Source organism: Patagioenas fasciata, chromosome 3, assembly GCF_037038585.1.
Source record: "Patagioenas fasciata isolate bPatFas1 chromosome 3, bPatFas1.hap1, whole genome shotgun sequence".
In the NCBI taxonomy this organism is placed as follows: domain Eukaryota; kingdom Metazoa; phylum Chordata; class Aves; order Columbiformes; family Columbidae; genus Patagioenas; species Patagioenas fasciata.
Window position 1 is genome coordinate 66,681,182 of NC_092522.1, and position 24,028 is coordinate 66,705,209.

The 24,028-nt window shown below is 44.4% G+C and overlaps 2 protein-coding genes across 3 annotated transcripts in view; both read left to right on the top strand.

Annotated features, from left to right (window-relative positions):
* LOC139827676 (uncharacterized) overlaps nucleotides 1-5,547 on the top strand; it is a 65,028-nt gene extending 59,481 nt beyond the window's left edge. Inside the window, exon 4 of the mRNA XM_071807279.1 lies at nucleotides 5,234-5,547. Within this exon, the coding sequence (XP_071663380.1) occupies nucleotides 5,234-5,547 (314 nt within the window). The remainder of the gene's footprint in view (nucleotides 1-5,233) is intronic.
* Nucleotides 5,548-11,424: 5,877 nt separating this feature from the next.
* Nucleotides 11,425-19,913, top strand: LOC136099827 (serine/threonine-protein kinase Sgk1). Of its 2 annotated transcripts, none has more exons than XM_065834423.2 (12): nucleotides 11,425-11,807; nucleotides 14,519-14,594; nucleotides 15,026-15,101; nucleotides 15,548-15,652; nucleotides 16,112-16,195; nucleotides 16,296-16,427; nucleotides 16,708-16,820; nucleotides 16,968-17,091; nucleotides 17,428-17,523; nucleotides 17,623-17,778; nucleotides 17,885-17,974; nucleotides 18,688-19,913. In XM_065834423.2, exons 1-12 carry the CDS (start codon nucleotides 11,576-11,578, stop codon nucleotides 18,853-18,855), a joined length of 1,452 nt encoding a protein of 483 aa, XP_065690495.1. In that variant the 5' UTR covers nucleotides 11,425-11,575; the 3' UTR covers nucleotides 18,856-19,913. The 2 variants fall into 2 exon arrangements, with proteins under 2 accessions (XP_065690495.1, XP_065690496.1); XM_065834424.2 differs by lacking the exon at nucleotides 11,425-11,807 and adding an exon at nucleotides 14,011-14,396.
* Nucleotides 19,914-24,028: the final 4,115 nt, after the last annotated feature.

Consider the following 24,028-nt stretch of genomic DNA (forward strand, 5'->3'; position numbering starts at 1 on the left):
AATAGAGGGCTTTTCTTCTATAAATACACATATGTATCATCACATGGTTGTGAATCATCCCACTACAACTAAGGAGACTACCTGACAGAATTACCATAACTGTTTAGGTTGGCTTATATTACCCTTCTCCTTAAAAAAAAAAAAAAAAAAAAAAATATATATATATATATACATAAAAATTCCTCCTCTTGCAGTTCAGGAGGGACTGGTTAGCAGGCAAAGCATGGCAAACTCTACAGTAAGTGTCTCGAGAGGACAAGTACATCATTCTGCAGTATTATAGTGTTATTTAGAGGGGCCCTGTGACCCATCCCCACTATGGCCAGCACTGCAGCAGGTCAGTATGGTTGGGTCTGGCTGAGGTTTGGAAACCTCCAAGGATGAGGTTTCTTTCACCTCTCCAGGAAGGCTGTTCCTGGGCTGCACCACCTTCTTGGTAGACGTTTTGATTCCTAATGTCCATGCTGAGCACTCAGCTTGCTGCCAATGACCCGTTTTACACCTTCTGTTATGACTGAAAGGAGTTTGGCTTTGGTGTCTTTGTAGCTCCTCATCATGAAGTCATATGCTGCTGTTCAACTGGCTTCTTCTTCATCAGATTATAGAACCTCAGCTCTTTCCGCAGTGGTCCTGTGCACTAGACCGCTGACCATCCTGGTAGCCCTCCACTCTTTCTCTCCAGTTTCTTGACATACTTCTTGAATGGTGGCAAAAACTGTGTGCAGTTTTCCGTATTCTATTTGACACCACATTATGAAATAAAAAATGTGAGAAAGTGTTCACTTTTACTTGAAATAATTTTCAAGATGACTTTGAGCTCTTGATGTTTCTCTGAAGGTGACGGTAGCTGATGATGTTGCTTTCAGAGTGCTGGCTTCAACTCGAAGCAGCCAGGAACAAAGAAAGGTCTGAGGGAGAAAAGAAAGTGAAATGCAGGAGCAGACTAAGGAAAAAAGATCGCCCCAAGGAGTAATGGAAAGGGCAGAAACTAAACAGAGGAAAAACAAGGTTGAAAAAGAAGAGTAAGGGAGCAGTGCAGAAGATGATGCCCTGTCAGTATTGCTACACTGTGATCCAGGACAAATGTAGACTAATGTGATCTACTTAGCAAATGGGGATGGGTCACGTTTGAAATCATTTAAGCTAAGCAGTTTCATTCTTCAGAGAGGGGAAAGCCAATGGCAAACAGAGCCCTCCAAATACTTGTCTCACTCTACATCTCATGGAGTATGTTGTTCAGGAGCTTTACCATGACAGCACTTGAAATGTATCTTTCAATTATTTCAGTCCCTTTATAACCCTGTAGGAGCATTAAATTTCTGTCTTGAAGGGGAAGGTCCAAAATACCCTCTGTCAGGGAATTTGTCTCAGCTTTCTGTGCTGCCCACTTGCACCAGCATATCCAAACTTGCCTCTGTTTCCCAGCTGACTCAGGAATGACTAAACAAGGAAAATTGAATCTAGAATTTTAATTGATCCTCCTGGAAATGTGATTTGAAATCTTCCAAAGCAATGAATAAATTGTCCATACAAGGACTTCCTCTAAAAATGATTTCATTGCATTGAGGGTATTACACTATCCTCCCCACAACTCTGCAAAGACCTGACTAACAGCTGCTTGCTCAAGAGCAAAAACTGTCATACTTTTGGACTCAGCTTCTGGAAAAAAAAAAAAAAATAAATAAAATCACATGACAAAACCAAAGAAGCTAACAGCCCTGACATCACAGATGTTGACAGCATACTCCAGACAAGCCAATGTTTATGGAAAGATGAGGGCTAAACTTCACACCTGCCAAATCCGTGCATGGTAAAGAAGTGCTTTGCCAGCCAGGGTCAGAATGGACTTTCATCATATTTTCACCTTGCTGCCTTGCATAGAGTTTTTGTAGAGCAGATGGGACTGCATCCCAGAGTTTTTGGAGGCAAAAGAGAATCCATTCCTGTCAGAAAAGACAGCCTGCAAAATAGCTTTCCCTTTTTATAGAAGTCAGAGCTTTGTATTTTATTCTTGCTGCCCAGAATGGCTCTACAACACTCAGCAGTTTCAGTGGGATGTTGTGTTGTGCACAACCTGCCTTCAGCTGTTGTGCTGTGTTGCTATGTGCTCACACTGACAGCTGCTATGTTTTGCTCCAAATTAGTGCCTGCCTTTCGCTTTTTGGAGTGAAGTAATACCTACGCGCAGGGCCGGCTTCCAGTTCACTATGGAAATGCCCCCAAAACAAGTGAAAATACTACCAAAACAGATGCTTTGTACCCATTTCCTGATCAGTCACACACAATACTTCCTCTTTCTATATGGAGTTCCCCACGCATTCCCTCACCAGTTCCTTTTTTTTTTTTTCTTTCCTAGCAGTCTAAACATTTCGTGTTGTGAAAAGAATTCAGCATGTCAGTGATTCCACATTTCTTGTAACCGGCCCCACAGAAGTGTCAGGATGCTGAGCCATGCTTCTGAATGATGGCATACAGCCTGGAAGCCTGTTTTTCTTCCCGCAGAGCCAAGGCAAAGTAAAATGTGATTTTGAGTTCTATTTAAAGGTCTTCCAGGAAATTGATAGTGGGTAATGAAAGAGGACCTTTTACAAGTCAATAGCTGTAAGATATTGATCAAATAGTTTTTAATCAGCTTAGCATTCTTTAATTGCTTCAAGAGCATTTGAATTGCCATTTCAGTCCAACCAAATGTCCACTTCACCCAGGACCACATCTCCAGTAATGGTCAGTGCTAGATACCATTCAGAGGTGTTTCTCGATCTGTGGCCTCAGCAGTACTGGTAATCATTAAATATTGAATGATGACCTGAAAAATGGTCCCTTTATTTTTTTTTTAAGTAGTCAGACAAGCAAAGGAAACACTGAAATAAAAGTAAAAATATTGTCAAAACATTATTGTGGAAGGCAAGAGAGTAAACACCCAAAGCATGGCTTCAGTGTAGTGTCTGTGGATCAAAACTTTACAGCTGTATTTATTGCACAAGGTGGTTCATGGATAGTTTTCCAAAAACTTAAGTAATCTCTAAATTAACAGGATTTGAGAGACAGTGTTAAAGGGAAGGCACAAGATGCTCAGAAATGCTCAGAGAAGTTTATTTCCTACCCTGGCAGCTACAAATACGCCTATACAACAAAGCTGGACCTGATGTCTCACGATCATAATATTCTTGAATATTTGAAAACGCCACATCTGAGAATAAAAATGTGTATAAAGAACAAAAACACTCATTATTTTAATGAATTAATGTTGGTTCTCACAGTTTCTAACATCATAACAGCCTTCCCCCCACAAGAACAAATCATATTTTCCGATTAAGCTGTCTTTAACCAATGTGCTCACCAGTTCATTAGTAATTTCTGTACATATAACTATGTTCCAGTGAGCACAAATAGGAGCCCTTTTTGTGACTCAGCTCACACAGCCAAAGTGACTTGGAAGTTTACTAGGGGTGGTTGCAGCACCTAAAGACAAATAACCAGGGTGAATGCTCTGGGGCTTGAGTGATCACAGATCTTTCATCAGTGTGACCCAAGACTAGATGAAAGAGTTATAACTTCTGCATAAGCTGTTCAAATTGAAAAGTAATATAAGCTAGAATAAATATATGTTACACGAAAAACACGATCACAGTGATAAATATATATGTATACATAAAACTAAAGATGAGGAAAACATGGTCTGTAAAAAATACTTCAGAGTGCTATCTCCAGATGAAACTGAGCATACTTCATTACTATATGCTACACATTTTGAATCAGATATTGTGAAATCAAAAAAGGATTATGCAGATACAGAGAGTTACTACACCAGTGAATCTGGCATATCCAGCTCATTATGTATTTTATACTTTCATATCTCAACCACTGGCATGAACAGATTTTCTAACTTTCTGAGAAATTCCTTTTCTTTCTCTGCTACCTGTCTGCCTACATGGTGTTTCTGTTAAAAAAAAAAAAAAAAAAAAAAAGCACTAAGAATCTTAAAATTGTAGAACTAGTCAAAACTTGAGTATTATTTCAAACATCACGGAAACTGGTGGAAGGCAGTATTTGATTTTGATGCAGAGTCCAATAGCTGTGAATTCAATTACTGTTTTGAGTCAGTCAGTCTGGGTCAGTCACTAAATGAGCCAAAGTGTTCTCCAGTTTTGCCACGTAGGAGTTGGGCTATATGTCCAACGAGCTGAGCATGGGATTGCAAGTCACAAGCCCTACCAAATGTTTATTCTATTTCAGGCTCATCATATGACAATGACCCAAGTCATCCAACTTCCCCATCTCCTCATTCTTTAAAATGTCACTGTTAATATTTGCCTGTGTGAGGGCTTAAAGATCTATGAATAAAAACATGCATAAGTGAAAATCATTGCTAAGTGAAAATTATGACTAATATCCTAGTAACACAATTCCCTACAACTGTAGAGAAGTCCTCAGTGCTATGCTGTGTGAGCAACTAAAGCCCCTATTGGTACGTACATTGTGCATACTCTTTCTGTATTTAAACTCTATATTTGCCCTCAGTGATTCATCTATCTGCACAAGTGGTACAACACTAAAGGCCAAAAGTTTCGTTTTCAATCCTCTCACTCACTGGACAGTACTTTGCTTAACCTGTCTATGTTTCAATTTCCTCACTTGGAACTTTATCTGTATTTCTAAAGAGCTTCACTGTGAACAAAATACAAACTGCTTACTAATGTTTCCTATATTGCAGCAGACTGAGACATGTTTGCAACATTCCAGAGTTCCAGGAGTTAATTTTTCTGATACTTTATTTAAAATATATAGAGATTATTCATTATCCCTTCCCCCCTCCCCTGAGAAGACTATTCTACAGCATTATTAAGCCTGTCTTGTATGAAAGGTCAATGCATGATATTCAGCTAGGCAGAGAGGTGTTGCGTTCATCTCACTGCAGGTATAGACATTAGTGTCACACTTAGAATTATGTACGAGTCACACTTCATTTGCCAGTAATTCAGTATGTTAGACCCACTCTTCCCCATTCCTGTATGCAAATATTTTCAGGAAAAAAAAAAAAAAACAAACCATGCAGTGTTACAAGGTTCTGGTAGGAAGCGTTACAGAAGTATCAGCAACTACTTGGAACATGGTGCACATCCAAATCTCTTTCTTTTTTTGCGAGGTTAAGATGAGAGTGCAGCCAATGCATGTAAGATCAGTGGTGCTACACTCTCTGACTAAGTGGGCTGGGACACACATCTCCTTCCAGGTTCAGCTGTGCCAGCTGGAGAGCCTGTGCCCAGCCAGTGGGAGCTCCCACCTGGAGATCCGCCAGCTGATCCAAAGGTTGGCAACACCCACCATGTGGGTGCTGATGAGCAGCTGCAGATGCACTGGGGTGAGGAAGCCCTTGCTGAAGGCTGGAAAGGTCATGTGCTCATAGCCTGTGGTCTATTGCATGATTATGTGTGGGTGGGTGTCTGCACTTGTCAAAACCTCCTGATTCTTATCCTTGAATTGGATGAACATTTTGAGACAGTCACCCTTGAGTTAAGAGGAAGAGACAAGAAACCTCAGAGGTAAAGTTGTTGGACTTGATATATGTGGCAGCAAATGCAAGTCTATGTTATGCAGAAAGCCAGGCTAGGTGCTCTAGCAGCTCCTTTTAGTCCTGAAGTCTAGTAAACCTATGGCCAAAACATTTGAGCTTGGCTGCCTGAAGTTAAGGTCGTCTTTGTGGAATCATGTAAAGCACTTACAAAAAAGTAAAGGCAGTTTCTATCAAAGTAAAGGAAAGTCATATCAAAGGCTGCCAATTCACTTCAGGGCTTAAGGTGTTAAAAAAATTTGGACTAATTGGAATACTAGAAAGAGATTCACAGTGCAGTGAATGACTGAACAGGTTTGATAATAGCATCTGGAAATGAAAAAAAAGAAATTCATGCTGCAGATGTTTGTGGCTTTTTCTTTACTTGTCTGCCTGCGAAACAGCTGTGGGACTTTTTTTTGTCTTACAGTAATATTCTTTGTGGAGATCATGTGCTGTGGGAAAAGCACTTTCCTGGCATTTCCAATATGTTGGACAGTGGCAGGTGACACTACCAGTTGCCAGTTCAGTGTGGATGCAGTTATACTTCCTTCACTTCCCCACAAATCTGGATTTAGGTTCTTTCTGGAATCACAAGAGAACCTTCTAGGTGTCAGTGTTTCCAGGTCTCACATTTTATACTGTGATTAGTGGTTTCTGCTGGGATGGGAACCAGGGCTATAGCAACATCAGATACTGAGGCAAGGTTCCACCAAGGTGCAGCAGATGCCTGCAGTGCCTATTCTGGCTCTTGCCACCCTAAGTGATCTGTTTACAATGCATGTAATTACGTGAATGAGGTTGGCAGATATGGCATATATATTACCGTACAGTAAGTATAATTCAATTATTAGAACTGGAGAAACTTAACTTCGCATTTAATTTTTGGTTCTACCATAGATTTCTTTTAGATGAGACATATTGTCTACCCTGTGGTTTAATTCTCACTTTTTAAAAATAGAACTAAGACTTTCACATCTCTCTGAGACTATATCAGACACAGCACTAGGCAAGATAATGTCAAGGAATTTCAATAAAGCTGGTATGTCTTGTCTGTCCAGCACAATATAGAACTATGCAAGGCTACTAGCTTGAAGCCAAAATGCATTATTCATTCTTGAGGAGCACTATGGAGCACTATACTAACGTCACAAGTCTTCTCCCAGGTCCATAGCTAAACTGGACTGAGCCAGCTCAGGAATCTCTATCTATCATGTATAGTTTTTTAACTTGCCCTAAGATTTTATCTTTTTATATAAATATATATATTAATCAGGAAAAAAAATGGCCAGCTCTCTCAGGGTATGTTGACAATATGATCCTTTAAAGTAATTCTACATCATTTATATGTGAAGCTTCAGAAATAATAAAAAAAAACCAATCCACCTGTGCTTCAAAAATGCCTCTACCTACCTGTGGGTTTCAGGCCCAGATTACTTCAGCTCAACATTAGACACTGCCTGATACAGGCCACAGATGCACTGAAATGTCTCTGGGGTGCTTATTTGTCTCTTCTGACCAAGGAGGGTACCTTCGGTAACTATATACCTACCTCAAATTCCAAAACTTCAGAAGGGTAGATATGCTATGATTGAATATATAAACACATATTTTTACTCCATTTTGGACCAGTTACCTAGGGCAAAATTAGCACTTCTTCCCTCATCCTCTATCTTGGACTAATTAGTCTGCCCTTACAAATAGTGTAACAACCCGACTGAAAGCAATGGACCCAGATAACTAAGTGGCAAATATGTCCTAAATTAATAGATTACTAGAAGAGAAACCCTACAGATAAAGCGTGGTTTAGCGTGTGTGTTGTGCATCCTTCTGCCCATGAAGCCATTTACACTTCCCAAAAAAGATGATCTGCTAGAAATAATGAGGAATATTAAAGCAGTCAACATAATGGCAAGAGACGTGGTGGTATCACCACGAGAAAAAGCATCAAGACCTGATAGTGTGAGCCTCCCTTTAGCGGGCCTCTGTTTTCATATCCAATTCATCTCCTAGAATCCAAGTTTCTGGTTTGTGTTAGAAGCCAGCTGAACCTTTCTCTAGCAAAAATTCCTCTCTTTGACTAATTTGCTCACTATTTACAGTACTTGGTGCCTTAACTCCAAGGTTGCTGGAGGGCTTACAGGCTTAAAGATATCTTTAAGATAATGAACTACAATGGTGATGATAAAAGGCATTGAGATATAATGTAGCAAACACCTCCTTGTGGAACCCTAGATTAAGAGGTAAGAGAATGACAGATGACCTGATAGTTAGGTTTGATCGGCTATCATTTGTATTTTAGCAAATACAGGGAGAAGTACAAGGAAACTTGTTCAGATTGTGTGCTTGACAGAAAGTTCCTAAATCCATCTCTGTTATTATCGTTCAAACGCTAAAGTTTTGGAAGGAAAAGCTGAGTGCCAGATTCAGTAGACAGTGCATGCCTATGCTTTTCATTCTGGAGCATATACCAGCTCCTCACATTAGGCTGCCTTGTGACCAAAGGAGACCAGCAGACTGAATTCACAGCATCACTAAGAATCTTCATTTTTCTCGCAAGCATTTTTTTAATCTATCTTTTTCTTATGCTTTCACATTCCTTTATTATACTAGCATTATTCATTTCTGATAAGACCAAACTCTGTGCAATCACAGCACATTATTTTAAGTTCATAAGAACAATAGTGAATTCAAGTATCTGTCATCCAACCTCGTTTTATGAGGACTCTAAGCTGACACAACACTACAAGGACTTATACTAATTGGAGGGGGGAGGCGGCACGCTCGTAGAAGGGCATAGAAATGTGCTGCTTCTGTTCTCACCCCTTTCTGACTACTATGGGCTGAAATACCTACAATATTTGCTCATAAAGTGACAACAACTCCATTTGACTCGAATCAGTGTGCTGGAATTAAAATGCAAGTTAGGGCCATTGTTTATCAGCTGTTTCAACTAGAGGTCAGTGCATTGAAAGGATGCTGTAATTTTCCATTGCTTTCTACAAGGACAGGAATTACTTTTTTCTCAGTGCAGCCCTGCATCACTCTGTGATCCTGTGAGCGTAATCCCTTGGCACTAAAGCCTCTTATTGACAATGCAGTAAACCTGCTCCGTAAGCTTCAGAAAAGGGAAATAAAGATGTTCCAAATTTGTGTTTGGCAAAATATGACACCAAAATCAATTAGATGTTTCCAGATCAATAGGCTTCAGTCAATAAACCTCCTGTCAGAACAACGTCTAGCAGACTTGTTGACATTATTCGAAAGCTCCTGATTTAAACTCTCTGTTGCGTTTGTTATTAAAGCTGTTATTCTGTTCCTTATCTATTTGCTGCTACTTGTAGACATCATTCGTGGGGTAGCCTGAAGGTCTTGACTGAAAGTTTCGGCTGTTGCACATAAAACTTAATTACAAGGTCAGAGACAAGAACTTGTTTGTTGGGGATTTACAGGAGGAAAATCAAAGCTTTTGAGATTTTGCTTCAGAAGACAGATGCTGTTAGGAGTGCTACCTCCTTTTGCATTAGGAAGCTATGTCACTCCTGCAGTCCAAGGCTTGAATTCCACTTTTGTTTAATTAAGCCAAAGCCAAATACTGCTGAAAATATTTGCAGAACTTTGGGAAGCTTCGTTCCAGAGTCAGCCAAGTAACTCTAGAAACAGTTCAACCTGCTGCATCCTAAGGTTTTGATTCAGCAAGATAAGTAAGTAGGAATTCATTCATTCAGCATTGAATTCATTGCCAAACTGAAGTTCAGAAGCTATCCGAGAATCTATTCCTGAAGGATGGAGGCACTAAATTATGTTCACAAATCTTCCTCCGCAGTGGAGAGCAAGGACCAGAACAGAATCTGAGGAAGATAACTCACAAATTCCAGCTACCGTGTAGCCTCCTGAAGCCACTGACTTTCCTGAAGGGGAAGAGGGAGACATTTCTGTGTGCCTTGTAGACACTGTCAGGCAGGACTAAAATCTGTCTGTCCATTGCAGATGAAGAAACCCTCCAAACAGGGAGATTTCTCTAATGAGCCAGATTTCCACAGTCCAGCTACTGTTGAAGGTGCTTTGAACTGCATTGGCCAACACACACCCACACTAGTGATGTGTGGGCCTGTCCAGTCTTTAAGATAAATTGAAACAGATCCCTCCTGGCTTTATGTTGGGCACGTCCCAGTCTCTGCATCTGCAGGGTTACTCATACCTACCTCGTATTGGCAAGTCAGCACATCATGCCTGCTCTGCCCTTATGCCTACGTCACCCATGGTTCCAGCAGAGTCTGTGTCTTTCTGCATCTCTCACAGCCCAGCAGCAGGGCCCTGTTTTGGATGTTGGTATGGTGAAGACCTTGATGAGCATCCGTTTACCTAGTGATCCTTTTATATGGAATACAGTTATTTGGCAGTCAAATGCATAACTTTAGGCTACAAACCAAATCAGTTCTCTTTCATTTTTTCCAGAAAGAAGAAGTTCTTGGGGTTTTGTGAGTTAGTTAAACTCTGTGACTATAAAAAAATAGCATCATGTCACTCAGAAGTGCAATATGAGACTATCAGAATGAAGGTATGAGCCCAAGGTCGTGGTAGGTCAGTCTGTGCTACTGGTACCAGCTAACAGTGCACTGTGGAGGAAGATGGCAAGAACAGGCAACTAATCAGTGATATGCCCCCAAAACTGCCCTGCCTTCCAGGAATTTGTTTTCCAGGAAAATTCCAGGTCAGACATCCCTATTCATTTATCCAGTCATTTTTTAACCCATTTACACTTTTGGTGTACACACACCCTGGGGCACAGAGTTCTTCAACTTTTAAGAGTCCTCGTATGGAGTCTCCCTATCCTTTTTATTTTCAATTATCACCTTTTACTTCATTTTTATTCATTTTGCTTTGAAAAAACATTCGTTTAGAAGATCAGATAAACATGTCGAAATTTTAGCCTGAGGGAAAAAAGTAACGAGTGTCAAACAGCACTGTAACTTTTTTATTCTTCTCTTGTATTTAGTTTTTAACTGTACACTCCTAACACACTGGTTGTACAAATTCTTGATACAAACTCTTCCAATTTATTGAGATTTTGACAATGTCTGACGCTCTTCTAGAAGACATGGCTTTTGAACAAGGGGACCTTTGGGTACTTTTTTCTCGCTTGTGTTCTCTTGCCCGTTTCAACTGTTACGGTGTTTGCTGCTGTCGCTGTAAAGAAGTTTTAAAACGCAGCCTTAGGACACTCAGGCTTTTAAGCCAAACCCCGAGCTTCTGAGAACCCAGTTCATGACTTTAAAACGCCGCGTGAATTATAGATAAAAACAATAATTCATTCGTTAGGTTGGGAGGAATTCCTCCCTTCCACATTAAAATCGTCCGTGCTGTGAACTCCCGGCCGCCGGGCCGCAGGAGGAGCGGCACCGCCAGCACGGGGTGGGAGGGTGAGGGCCCTGACGGGTGCGGGAGCCGGCAGGTGGGTACCGGACAGAGGGACGGACGTATGGACAGAGGGACAGCGACTTCCTGCGGGCGGGTGCGGCCAGGAGTGCGCGGCGCCGGACCGGGCCGGGCCGTGGCGGGCGGGGGGCGCCGCCGGGGCGCTGCCGGCGGAAGGCGCTGGGTGCCAGGTCGGAGCGGGGCGCCGGTCCCGCCCCGGCGCTATCCGGCCTGCGGGGAAGCCCGGCCGGCAGCCGCAGCCCTGCGCCCCCCGCGGGCAGCAGCAACCCCCGCCCCGCCCCTGCCCGTCCTCGCGCGGAGCCTCTTTGGGGGAAGGGAGATGGGCGCAGGACCCGCGCCGTGGGTGCGCGGCCGCTCACACAGCGCCGGGGCGGGGGGAGCGTGGGCAGAGCCTCCTTCCGCGGGGCAGGGTCAGCCGCTGCCGGCAGGTCAATTTGGGCCGGGGTGCCCCCCCTCTTCCCCCGCCTCTGCCCTTGCGTGTTTGTGTGTGCGCGTGTGCGCGCTGATTACAGTAATTTTGAGGGCGATGTTGCAACGGGGCAGAGTGTGCGGGGCGGCCCGTGCTGAACTTTATAACGCTCCTGCATGTCAACCGCCCTCGGTATTGCGTCCGTAAACGGGTCAGCGGGAGCGGCGGCCGGCCTCGCCGCCCTCGCCGCCTCCCTCCTGCCTCCGAGCCGTCCGGCCAGGAAGGGGAGTTATTTGGGATTACGGCGGCCGCCGGTAGCCCCGTCACAGCCTCCGCGCTGCCACGCCGCGCCCGGGGTCTCGACAGGGAGCGAGATGAGGGGCAAAGAGGAGAAGTCGTCGCTGAAAGGTTGGTTTACCGCTCAGCCGGCGAGAACCCTGCTCTGGCAGGAAAACTTCTCCCCACAGAGGAAATTATGCCTCCAGCAGCAGGGCCACCGCGGAGCGGGGCACCGGAGGACACAGTGCGGGGTACAGCAGGGGCAGCGTTTCGTGCAGAAAGGGTCCAGGTAACTTGGCAAGAGCAAGGGAGCCCTTCCAAACAGACCGGTGCAAAACGGCGGCGAGGGCGGTGGTGTTACCAGCCGGAGCGTGGGCAGCGGCCGGGGACAGTAGGGCCGCTCTCGGGCTGCGCCGTGGGCTCTTGCGGGCAGCGTGGGGGGCCGCGGCTGAGCAGGGAGGCGGGAAGTGGGTTGCAGCCCATGGGACGTTGGGCAGGACAGGGGGGAAGGCTGTGCCGGAGCCCGCCCGGGGGCTGGGAGATGCTTGCCTCTGTGCACAGCTGGCGTGAGTGTGCCGGGGAGGCAGCGCCGGCGGCCCGGCAGCGGGGCGCCACGTCGTAAAGCCCGGAGGGAGATGCCAGGGGAGCGGAGAGCGAGGGACGGAAGCTCCGGTTTCTCTCAAAACTTCGGTTCTCGAGTTGTTTTTAACAGTAACACTCTAAAAGCAGTACTGAGGGAGCAGAGAAAACTGACTGCTCCTTTTCCAATCTGTCAAGTTTGGGGTTTGGTTGGGGGGGGGAAGGAGGTTGTCTTTTGATTTTTTGGTTTGTTTTTTTTGGGGGGCCTTTGCTTCGATTAATGACAGTGGCAGTTTTTGCAAGAGAGGCAAGCAGCAAGTCGGGAAAGCTAGAGCCCCGCCAGCTGCAGACAGCTTTTTCCTTGTCTCTCTCGTCGCCTCTTCCTTCCCCGGCGCCGGCTCCCTTGCACTCCCCCGCAGCGTGGCGGCTGGACCGGGCAGGGCCCCCCTACGCTCCGGGAAGGACACCGGCGTCTCGGTGCAGAGACCAGCGGAACCAGCAAACATCCCTCTTTACTCTCTCGCTCTAAGGCCTTTGCAGCACTTGCTAAGACCTGTTACCCACCTCACACGGGTTATCTCTATACTTCGTATCATCCGTCTTGCTGCTCAGGGTGAGCTGCAGCCTTTGACGGCTGCTGTGCAGGGATGCTTGCCATCACTCCCCCGGGGGCAGACGATACAGGCAGCTGCCAAGGGATGCCGCCCAGCGGCCGGCTGTGCTGGCGGGGGAAGCAGCCGCAGCGGGTGCAGCGAGGAGGGGAAAAAAAAAAAAAAAAAGGGCTCCTGGCGGGGGGAGGACGGGGGCACGTTGCAGCTGGAGCCACTGGCCGCATCCCAGCGCCCTTCGCTCAGACAGCAAGGCGAAATACGCGCATGAATAACGCCCCGTCGGGTGGAAAGTTCCACCCGCCTGTAGCACTCAGGAGCCCTGCACCCCCTGGCCGCGCCTGCCCCCTGCGAGGGCTGCAAGCGGGGATGCGCCCCAGGAGGACAGTTAGGGGGAGGCCGTGATACCCTAATACCCATCGCCGGCCCTGCCCCGCGACCGCCGGGCGAGGACCCCCTGCAGCATCGTTCCACCTTGTGTTTCGTGTATGCACCAGCGCTCCTGACGTGCCCCCGGTGCTCCCGCAGGGAAGCGACTGAACAATTAAGTCCCGGGTACACGGTGTTCCCAAATGACCGTGTACAGTGGAAACAAAAACTGCGAAGCCTGGGCTGTTTATTTTCCCTTTCATTTGTCTAGTCCTCGGTCATCTTCCCACCCGTTCTAGAAGCAGATCTCTGCCGTCTCCTCCAAGTTCAGGGGACTGAGATTTTTTCCCCCTTGTTTCCCTTTTTGGAATTAAAAAAAGACGTTGTATATTTTTTTTTCCTTTTTCCTTTCGGTAATGTCCCAGCCGGGATCAGGGCAGTGCACAGAAGGGGACGTTTGTTTGTTTTATTGAAAACCGGGCAGGAAATCTTGTTCTCCTGAGTCACTGTGGCTCCTTCAAGGAAACGTCAGCGTCCCTTATCGCCGCTCACCCGGGGCGGCAAGCCGGCGGCAGGACCCGAGAGCGGACGCGGGCTGCGGTGGTGGGAGGGAGGGGGGAACGACGCACGCTTTAGGAAGTTGCTCGTCCAGCACAGAGCTAGATTTCAGCTTTATATAACAAAAAAAAAAAAAAAAAAAAAAAAAAGGGCCGGGAAAAGAAGTGGGGGCAGAGATATGGGGTTAAGGGAGTTTGCTGTGGAAAAAAAAATATATTTGATGAGTTTGTTCATAGATGCTCTGCACGGTGGGGATGCGGTGAGGGGCTCTCCAGGGGGGTGCGCCTAGGGTGGAGCAGTGGCAAAGTCGGCGACGATCATGTCGTCCCCCCCTCCTCTGCCTCCCCCGATGACCGCCTCCGAGGACGCCGGGGGAGAAGTGGGGGGGACGATCGTCGCCGCCCCGCCCCGTTCCCGCCCATCACCGCCGCCACTTAAACGTCGTCGGGTACCTCGCCGAGGCAGTGCGGTGCTGAGAGCCGGTGGTGATTGTACGCTAGTTATTTATCCTCCACTCGCTCGAAAATGACCGTGAAAGCAGCCGAGGCGTCTGGTCCTACCTTGACTTACTCAAAGATGAGGGGGATGGTGGCCATCCTCATCGGTGAGCGGCGGGGAGCTTCTCCAAGGATGCTCGGGGAGCTGTGATTTTTTTTTTTTTTTTTTTTTTTCTGCAGGATGGCTTAATGATTTTATTTTTTCTTTCCCTGTCCTTTTACTTCATAGCTTTCATGAAGCAGAGAAGAATGGGGCTAAACGACTTCATTCAGAAGATAGCCACTAACTCCTATGCATGCAAGCAGTAAGTATCAGAAATTTCGGACGGATTTCAGTCACAAATGTAGCTATCTATTGCAAAATATACTTTAAAAAAATGTTTATTATAATACCTCTGACATGACTGTTACGGAAGAGTTAATTGATCTTGAGGTATTACTCACTTGGCAACAAATCTTAGTGGGCTGGGTTTGGGGAGAAATGAGTTGGATGGGAATTTTAGAGCCCCGTCCCTGTTTTGAACTATACTTACAGTATAAATACATTTCTTTGTATGGCAGAATTTACTTTCTGTAGATTAATTTTACTCCTTAAGTCGAATAGATTGTTCAGTTGCCTTCTGTAATAGCCGGACCCAAAACTTCTCTTTCACAATACATGCATGCCCCCTGGTGGAGAGGTCTTATTGATGCTTTTGGTGAACTCTTCTGATTATGCATACTCTTACCCTTGCAGCCCTGAAGTTCAGTCTATCTTGAAAATCTCCCAGCCTCAAGAGCCTGAACTTATGAATGCTAATCCTTCTCCTCCGGTAAGTAGATTTTACTTAGTGAAGCATTTTTAGAACATCAAATCAGCTGGTAATAGAAGTGTAACAAAATTAGCATCAGGAGTGTTACTTTAATTCAGCTGATAGCACACTGGTGTGACTGGGGAAAAAAAGCTACCAAGTTAAACTGAAGATTTTTGCCAACATAGAAAAAAAAAAAAGCTTTATTGCTTGTTACTTCATTATGGAATGTGGCTAAGACCTCAATGAGAACTTTTAAATAAACTATGGCTGTTATACCCTTCTTAGGCAGTGCCTAGTATTTGGAGATATCTGGCAGAGGTCAAGATTAAATTGTTAGCGATAAGAAGAGTGCTAATCTTCACTTTCAGTGTAATTTTATTTATATTTTTGAAGAAGAGGCATTGTTGATATTCTCCCTACCAAGCTATTTTTAATAAACATGGCCTGTCTGCTTATTTTTCTAGCCCAGTCCTTCACAGCAGATCAATCTTGGTCCATCATCCAACCCACATGCCAAACCATCAGACTTCCATTTCTTAAAAGTGATTGGAAAAGGCAGTTTTGGGAAGGTAAGTCTAACTTCTTTTTGCTGTAATTTATTTACCCTTCAGCTCTTGTATGTAATGCCCGAGGGTCTGGTTTGTACTGGCTTTGGTAAATGGTGGTCATTTAAACCAGATATGAGCATGTTTTGCAGCCTGGTTCTCTGCATATCTGCAGGGAGAGGGAGCAGCGTGCTGCCTTTGAAAGAGTCGTAGAAGAGCAAGGGAATGAGGAGGCAGTGGTGCTGGGAAGAATATATACTTTGCTTTTGGAGGGGGACAGGACTACTCATAAAAACTTTGGGCTAGATTGAGCTGCCAGAGGGTTAATAGTGTTTAGGCATTTCCAGCAAAGGACTTGCACGTTGAACCAAAGGGATGTAGAAGTGCTCAGCAGTTCAATCAATAAAGGCTTGTTTCCAGTTGTGTTTACAAGCTGTTCTGTATTTCAGTATTGCTCAGTTCTGGAATTGTATCCTCTTTCAGGTTCTCCTTGCACGACATAAGGCAGAAGAGCAGTTCTATGCTGTTAAAGTCCTGCAGAAAAAAGCAATCCTGAAGAAGAAGGAGGTAAGCTGCTTCTTTGTGATGCCATTGTGATGTACATCAAATATATTTTTACTGCTATTACTAAGCAAGTGTACTAAACATTGATAATTTATGTTTTCAGGAGAAGCACATTATGTCAGAACGTAATGTCCTGCTGAAAAATGTGAAACACCCCTTCCTGGTTGGGCTGCACTTTTCCTTCCAAACTGCAGACAAATTGTATTTTGTCCTAGACTACATCAATGGTGGAGAGGTAAGCAGTAAGAAAATGAAATAGTATTTCCTATCATGTGCACAGTGGTATGGTAGACTTTTTCACCCTTCCTTTTAAATAAAAAAGAGTTGCAAAGGGAAAAGTCATGGGGGAAAAGTTACTAGATTGTTTCCAGTCTGCCAGGTTTTGAACTACCAAAGGATCATTAGGCCATTTCCTGCTATTGTTCTCCCTGGCTATATATGTTGAGTCTAATTAAGTGCATTGTTAACAGGCTTTGGCGCCATTTAAACAACTTTGTTCTCTCTGTCTCCTGTAGTTGTTCTACCATCTCCAGAGGGAGCGTTGCTTCCTGGAGCCAAGAGCTCGATTTTACACTGCTGAAATCGCCAGTGCACTGGGCTACCTGCACTCCCTGAACATTGTTTATCGGTAAGCAATCTTGTTCAGCTTGTCAGACTGAAAATTGCTTTTAATACTTTTTCGTGGCTTAGTGAGGTTCTGTAAGCAATTGCACTTGAAATAGTCTCACTGTAGGTCCTCTAACGAGCCCTTGTCTTCTTTCATCTCTTCCTACAGAGACTTGAAGCCGGAGAATATTCTGCTTGATTCACAGGGGCACATTGTCTTGACTGACTTTGGACTCTGCAAAGAAAACATAGAGCACAATGGCACAACCTCCACCTTCTGCGGCACACCAGAGGTACGGGCAGCCCTCAGCCCACAGCATGCAGACTGGCAACAAGTGCTGTCTTCATCAGTGAAACCTGACATGTCCCATGTATATTTCTGGCTTGTTAGACAAGCAAGGGGGTATTACGGGTCTTGTAATATCAGGCCGCCAGTGTGGATATGTAGAGCTTGTTGAGCAGGAGAGGACAGTTTTTGAGCTGTCTCCGTGTTTATAAAGAGCTTGTAGCCTTCCAGTAGCTTGGATATTGCTGGGATTCAGTAAGCTGCTTTCACTCAAGAATGAGGAGGCTCTCCTAATTATAAAGATCTCTTTGGTTAATGTGGCTCTCTTCCTTTTCTTACACAGTATCTTGCTCCTGAAGTTCTCCATAAGCAGCCCTATGACCGAACTGTGGACTGGTGGTGCCTTGGAGCAGTCCTGTATGAGATGCTTTATGGCCTGGTAAGCAGTGAATCCTGCATGGCAAATCAAACTAGCTTACTTGTCCTTTTCCCTCAAGAAGCGTCATTAACCTGGATCTCTCCTTTCCCATTCCAACAGCCTCCCTTCTACAGCAGGAACACGGCAGAAATGTACGACAACATCTTGAACAAACCCTTGCAGCTGAAGCCAAATATTACCAACTCTGCTAGACATCTCCTGGAAGGCCTCTTGCAGAAGGACAGGACAAAGAGGCTTGGTGCCAAGGAGGACTTTGTAAGTGGAAACCAGCTGGTGCCTGTGGGCAGCACAGAAGGGTGACTAGGCCATACTGCTTACATTAGCTTGGGTCTGAATTAATCTATTTTTCTCTCTGTAACAGATGGAGATTAAGAATCACATCTTCTTCTCCCCAATTAACTGGGATGATCTCATTAATAAGAAGATTACGCCCCCTTTTAACCCAAATGTGGTACGTATCACTTCTAATTATAGAATGTATGGAGAGTGTCTTTTCCCCCCTTGTCTTTGTGTTGTGGCCCAGGAGCTGGGGGCAACTGGCTGGATGGGTGTGTATGGGAAGCACAGCTTTTCCTTCCCCTGTGGCTGACCAAGGAAGATTAAAAATAAGCAGTAGCTGATGGAGTATATAAATTTAGCTGGGTTTTTTGGCCTATCACATGCTTCATTTGCATGGCTATTTTAAGGTCATCCCCATTTTGTCTAAGGGGAAGGCCAGTTGTAGAAAGCAAGTAGCTTCTAAGGGCAGAGTGGCATTTGGCTTGTCAGATACTAATATCTAAAGAGGGAGATCTGGTTGTGGAGGTTGTTCTCTTTCACTTTCTGAACATTTTATAACCTAAACTTAGTAACTAGCCCAGAGATCAAAGCCCTCCCCTGCAAACTGCTGCATGGCAGAGTGGCGTGTTTGCATTGTTGCATGAGCTTAGTTGGAGGATAGTGCATTAAAACTGAATCATCTTGGTTTTAGTGAGACAACATGCAGCAGGATACAAAAAAAAAAAAAAGACTAAAACTGTCAAAGGCTGTTAAAACAGTGGGCCCAAGGTGATAACACTGTGAGTCTCTGCACAAGGGTGCTTGTCCCCATTTTGTCTTGAACCATGCACTCACAAAACATTCGTGTCTAAATGTTGTAACTTTCATTTTCTGCCCTTTCCACAGAGTGGCCCCAGTGACCTGCGACACTTTGATCCGGAGTTTACAGATGAGCCAGTCCCCAGTTCCATCGGCCAGTCCCCAGACAGCATCCTCATCACTGCCAGCGTCAAAGAGGCCGCTGAGGCTTTTTTGGGCTTCTCATATGCCCCACCTGTGGACTCTTTCTTGTGAACATTTTTCTTTCTTTTTTAATAATAATAACTATTATTTTTATTTTTGTTTGGCCTTCTGGTGAAACTGCCAGTTGACCGGTCATCTTGAAAGAGAATTTGCACATTTCTACCATGGCAGCTTTGCAGCCTTAATTTCAACTACACTGTTTGCTGGAAGCTTTTTTGAAGAGCACATCACTCTCTAAATGAGCTTTACAGGCTTTTCATTTCCATTCGTTCTTCCCCAAAAGTGGTGCTGTCTCCTTGGGAAAGAAAAACAAGAGTGACTGCCGCCACAGACTGCTATGGCAGATTGTAGGAGTAAGAACAAGCTGTTTTGAAATCGTGCTCCGAAAAGCCTTGCCTGAAGATCTATCTGAACGTGATAAGGATTTTATGAAATGTGCCTTTTTCTGATGAGATCTCGTGAGCTCCAAAGCTTTCCCTGTTGCAGAGTGTGTTTCTTAGTTCATTTATGTGGGTTTACTATGTGAACAAATGGTATGTGTGTGGTCTGCATACTACAGATGGACTTAGTTTAAAGCATCAGTGTGACACTTGCAGGATACCACAATGTGGGGCATTGTTTTTTTCTTCCATATTTGGAAGATAAATTAAGTGTAATTTTGAAATTTCTTTTGTAAATCTATACAGTCAACTAAAATTATTGAAATGGGCTCACAATTACTTGTATCCAAATGCTTGAAGAAAGCATTGCTGCTATAAAAAAGATTTCTATTTTTAGAAAGGGTTTTTATGGACCAAAATGCCCCAGCTGCAGTCGGTCAAAGCTGTTGGATTTTTTTCTTTTTTTTTTTCGTTGTTGTTTTATTTTTGTTTAAAAGATATCATCTGTAAAATGGGCATTATTTATGGTTTTGGGGTTTAGGGATTTTTCATTCCTGATTGTATGTATTGTAAATCTGTACATTCAGTTATAACTCTAGATGTATATTTAAACTTACAGACTTACTTGTAATGTATACCATCATTATAATGTAATATAATTAACATGGTTATATGTATCATATTTTTTGTGACCAAACCCATTGGTTTGCAGTAAAATCCTGAAAAATACTTCCATAAACTCTGTCATCCTTTATTTTAAAAGAGAGGTTTTCTCTCTGTAAAAATTTAACCAGCTTTAAAAGAAAAATCTGAGCTACCAGTCAGCTAAGATATCTGTGTAATTCCGCTAAGGTGTTTGATGGCTATTCCATCAAACTGCACCTGTTCAAGTCTTTTCATGGATACACTTTGGCAAAATATTTGGTCTTCCAGCTGTAGGTGTTTAGTGTGTGTTTATCACTGTGGATGCTCTTTTGTGATATAAATGTTCACACTTCTCAAAATGGGTTTCTTCGCCTGTAGCAAAGTGAAGGTACTACTCTCTGGTGCAGACAAAGCATAACTACACTTGAAGAATTCAGTCCTTAGGTCTGTTGTATGACAAAGACTTGAGCTGTTTTAGCACTATGCTGCAAATGTATGCTAAAAGCAGGTTGTTGCAAGGCTGATGAAAACTCCCTACCCAGGGGTCCATCCTGGAGCATTGAACATCACTGCTATGACATGAGGCAGTGTAACACACCCTGAGTTTACCAGTATGCCAAAATCTGTATTGGTGAGGATTTCAACAATTGTTCATATGCTTACCTGGATGGGCTAACAGTGGCTATTCATCTAAAACTGAGCTGTTCAATATAGGTTTTTATTACTGAGTACTACTGGGTGGCCTGTAAGAGGGACTTCCAGCCAAGAATTAAGATAACCACTTCTGGGGTGATCGCATTGAATTTCTTCTGCACGGTGATGGATGGCTTCCTTCCTTCTACGAGGGACTGAGCATCTGCACCATATTTACAGCTTCCATTATCCACTGGTTACTGCAGTTGGTGGAATTAGCAATTCGGAGAATCAAAATTAGCAGTTGCTGAGAAAAACCTGGACAGAGTGAAGTGTTGCTTGGGCCACTGTGATAACAGCAGTGTAAGCAGAGCTCTCATAGGGGTGATATTTCTGTTCATTATATTTCTGAGATAAAAGCATGCAGTAACTTTCCATCCTTTATTATCCATTAGATGTAGGAACAACAACAAAAAAAAAAGTATGGCTTTGGCTGTGTCTGGGAGAGCACACTCAGAGCTGAAAATGCTAATTTATTAGCAGTAAAGAAACCTCTCTCAGATCATGTTAGTACGTGAAAGAGATACAGCTACCCCACTCCCTCAAACTCCAACAATCCCAAATCCATGTGTTTGATGAGTGCCTGAAACATTTTTTATGTTGATGACTTGTAAGCTAGAGATGTTAAAATATATAATGCTAATTTGCTCCTATACAAAATGAAACCGCGCATGCTAAGTGGCAAGGTTTTGCGATATGCATTATCTTTGCCTCACATTTCCCAAGCATTTAGCAAGGTGCTACGTGCAGATACGCGAGCAGAGGACTGCAGCCCTAGGGTAACAAAACATTAAATACTATCTATCATTTTAAAGAAAAAACACACTGGAGTCATTAATAATGACGAAGTATGGAGCTTCAGCAACTCAGAGGTGAATCTTGGGTGCCTTTCATCTTTGCCAAGATGAAGGGTATTATTTTAATGGGTTACTTTTAAAAAACAATGTCTGGTTGTAATTTTAAGTGTTCTACTGTGCGTAGACTCATTATACAGCTGCTGCTTTGTATGAAAGATTGCAACTGCTAGCAATGAATATTCAACACATGCTGCCTCAATTATTCAGTGTATAAAAGGTGAAAAATTTGTCCAGGTTTTTAATCTCCCTGAATATGAGGTATTACAGTCATGCCTGAAGAGAGGGAGTCTATGGCAGTCAGCTGTTTTGGGGGTTAGTTTTATTTGTTGTTTTGTTTGTTTTACAGAATACCATGTCTGTAAGGTCTATATTCCCCTTAGAGAAGAGTCTCTGGACTGAGAAGCGAAGGGCTGCAACTCCTGAAATCTTAGTTGACAGGTGTTACGTGTTATTTTGACCAAGAGCTGAACCTATGGTTTGATTTCACCCACTTGTAAAATGCAAATAATCATCCAGATTTTCTGCTGGTGGCAGTGTTGTAACTGCCACCAGCTTGGGTAGCTGTAGTTAACAGAATGGTCAGCCCAATGAACCTCACAACACCCGTTATGTTGTATTTTGTAAGGTGAGCGTGCCTGTGCTCTCACATGCCTCTTGGGTGGAGTGTATTGGTGATACACACACAAACACTTAAATACATTAAATTCAGACATTCTACGTGGTTTAGTTTACTTATCTCTGTGTACCATAAGCCATAAAGTGTTTCATGAGCCTCACAAAGATAAGTGAAGCTCAGCAACAGTATTCTTCTTGTGTTTCATCTGTACTCAACAGGCAGTCGCTTTTAGAGGGCAGTATGGATTTTAAATAAATTAAGCAGGAGATGCCAATTTCTCTCCTGAAGTATTCTAAAAAAAGTAGTCTATACTCATCTTCTGCACATTTCTTATAAAGAGCCTGCAGAAATTAATGAAGAAAACCAGGACTACTGTACAGTTGTGCACCTCCAGTGAAACATTTCTACAGAGAGCCTAAAAAAAATGAGGGACACTGCTCAAAAGAGAGTTTTGCATGACGGTCCTAACTGGACATCTTACCTGGAGTACTTAAAGGTAGGCAAGATGAATCTTGGCCCATGTACTCTTCTAAGCAGTGAAATGAAGTATTCCAAAGCATTTCTCTCCTATTCAACTGCAGTACAAGCTCTACAGATGTTTGTGTGGTACCATGTGGCTATAGTTACTCCAGTAGAGCTCGCAAGATGGGTTATAGCAAAGCTGGTTTCTGATGCTCCTCACATTTACAGTTTCAGCTATCAAGACCAGCATGTAAAGATCAGGATAAAATTTTCCATGCTGGCTGGAACTATCTGTGGAAAGTTTCTGCAAAAAAAAGCTTCCAAACCTGCTTTCCAAAAAGCGAGGGTTAGGGGAAAACAAAACAAAACAAAACAAAGAAGTTTTCTATATGAAAAAGGTAACCTTAAACAGTTAATACAGACACATACTGAATTTATGTTTTGAATCAGAGGCATTTTGGCCAACAGATTAGTTTAGTGCCATGTAAGGCTCTAGATGAAAATTCTGTTCTTTGAGAGACTGAAATTCAGTAGTTTGTGTCTTTCCTGTACAGATACGGGCACTACAGTAACAGTATATAATCACAACACTTTTCTGTTTGGTCACCTGCAGTTGTGTGAAGTGAGTTTTCTAACTTTGGATGTTTGCAAGCCCTGGAGAGAAGCAGACGTCTCTTGTTTACTCAGGAGTTTCTTCCTGCTGCATCGGTTAGAGTAAAAGAAAAGACGGGGAAAAAAGTGCGGAGACCTCTGTGCGTGGCGACAGGGCAGGTAAAGCACGGAGCGCCTCGGCGGTGCCTTCTGCTCCGCTGCCAAAGGGCCTTTGCCCCGACGTCGAAGTGCTGGAGAAGGGAGTCAACAACACCCCCGCACGTTCGGTCTCTGCTCCGTGTACGTGGTACCACTGACCCAGCTCAGCGCCAGCAGCATCGGGCCGTGCCAGGGTCCCGCCCTCGTCCGCGCAGGATCCGCCTTGAGCTGTTTCACTCGCCGTGCCCTTTCTTGCCCATGGGCGGTTGCCGCAGGACAGGTGCCCGCAGCCGGAGTTCTGCCTCCCGGAGCTCTGCCTCCCTCCGGCCGCCCAGCTCCCAGCTCGGCCGCCCGTAGCGGGAGCTCTGCCAGCCTGGAGCGCGGGCGACACCCGGCGGCCAGCTCGGCCTCTGCCGGGGCGGGGGGCACAGCGGAGCGGCCGTGGGTACTCAGAAATAACGGGGCGTGGGAGCTCACGCATCTGGAAAATAATGTCCTTCTGCACCTGGCTCAGCAACGGGTTTAAGCCGCTGTCAGGTGAGGGGTAGGAATGATCTGATTGCTCCAGTTCGTCTTCCACACAGGCACCCCCTCCCAGGGGTGGAGGTGTTTTCTTGCCTGAACCTGTTGCAGCCCTGAATCAGCCCAGACAAACCCTTCCTTCCATCGGTCTCCTCTGTTAACATCCCTCTCTAGATGCACTTGCCTTTGAGATGCATCGTGCTAATACAAGAGTTTCCTCAGACTATTGTTTTGGTGCATAGACTGTCAGATGCTGCAACCTATGCCGCCTCCCTCCCTCTCCTTCAGCAGGCAGGGAC

What these genes read in the sequence shown, in the direction of transcription:
- LOC136099827 (XM_065834423.2), top strand. Translation starts at nt 11,576, where the DNA reads ATGTCAACCGCCCTCGGTATTGCGTCCGTAAACGGGTCAGCGGGAGCG. An exon ending in CAATCCTGAAGAAGAAGGAG is followed by an intron (nt 16,196 to 16,295) that starts GTAAGCTGCTTC and finishes TTATGTTTTCAG; the next exon opens with GAGAAGCACATTATGTCAGA. An exon ending in TTGGTGCCAAGGAGGACTTT is followed by an intron (nt 17,779 to 17,884) that starts GTAAGTGGAAAC and finishes TCTCTGTAACAG; the next exon opens with ATGGAGATTAAGAATCACAT.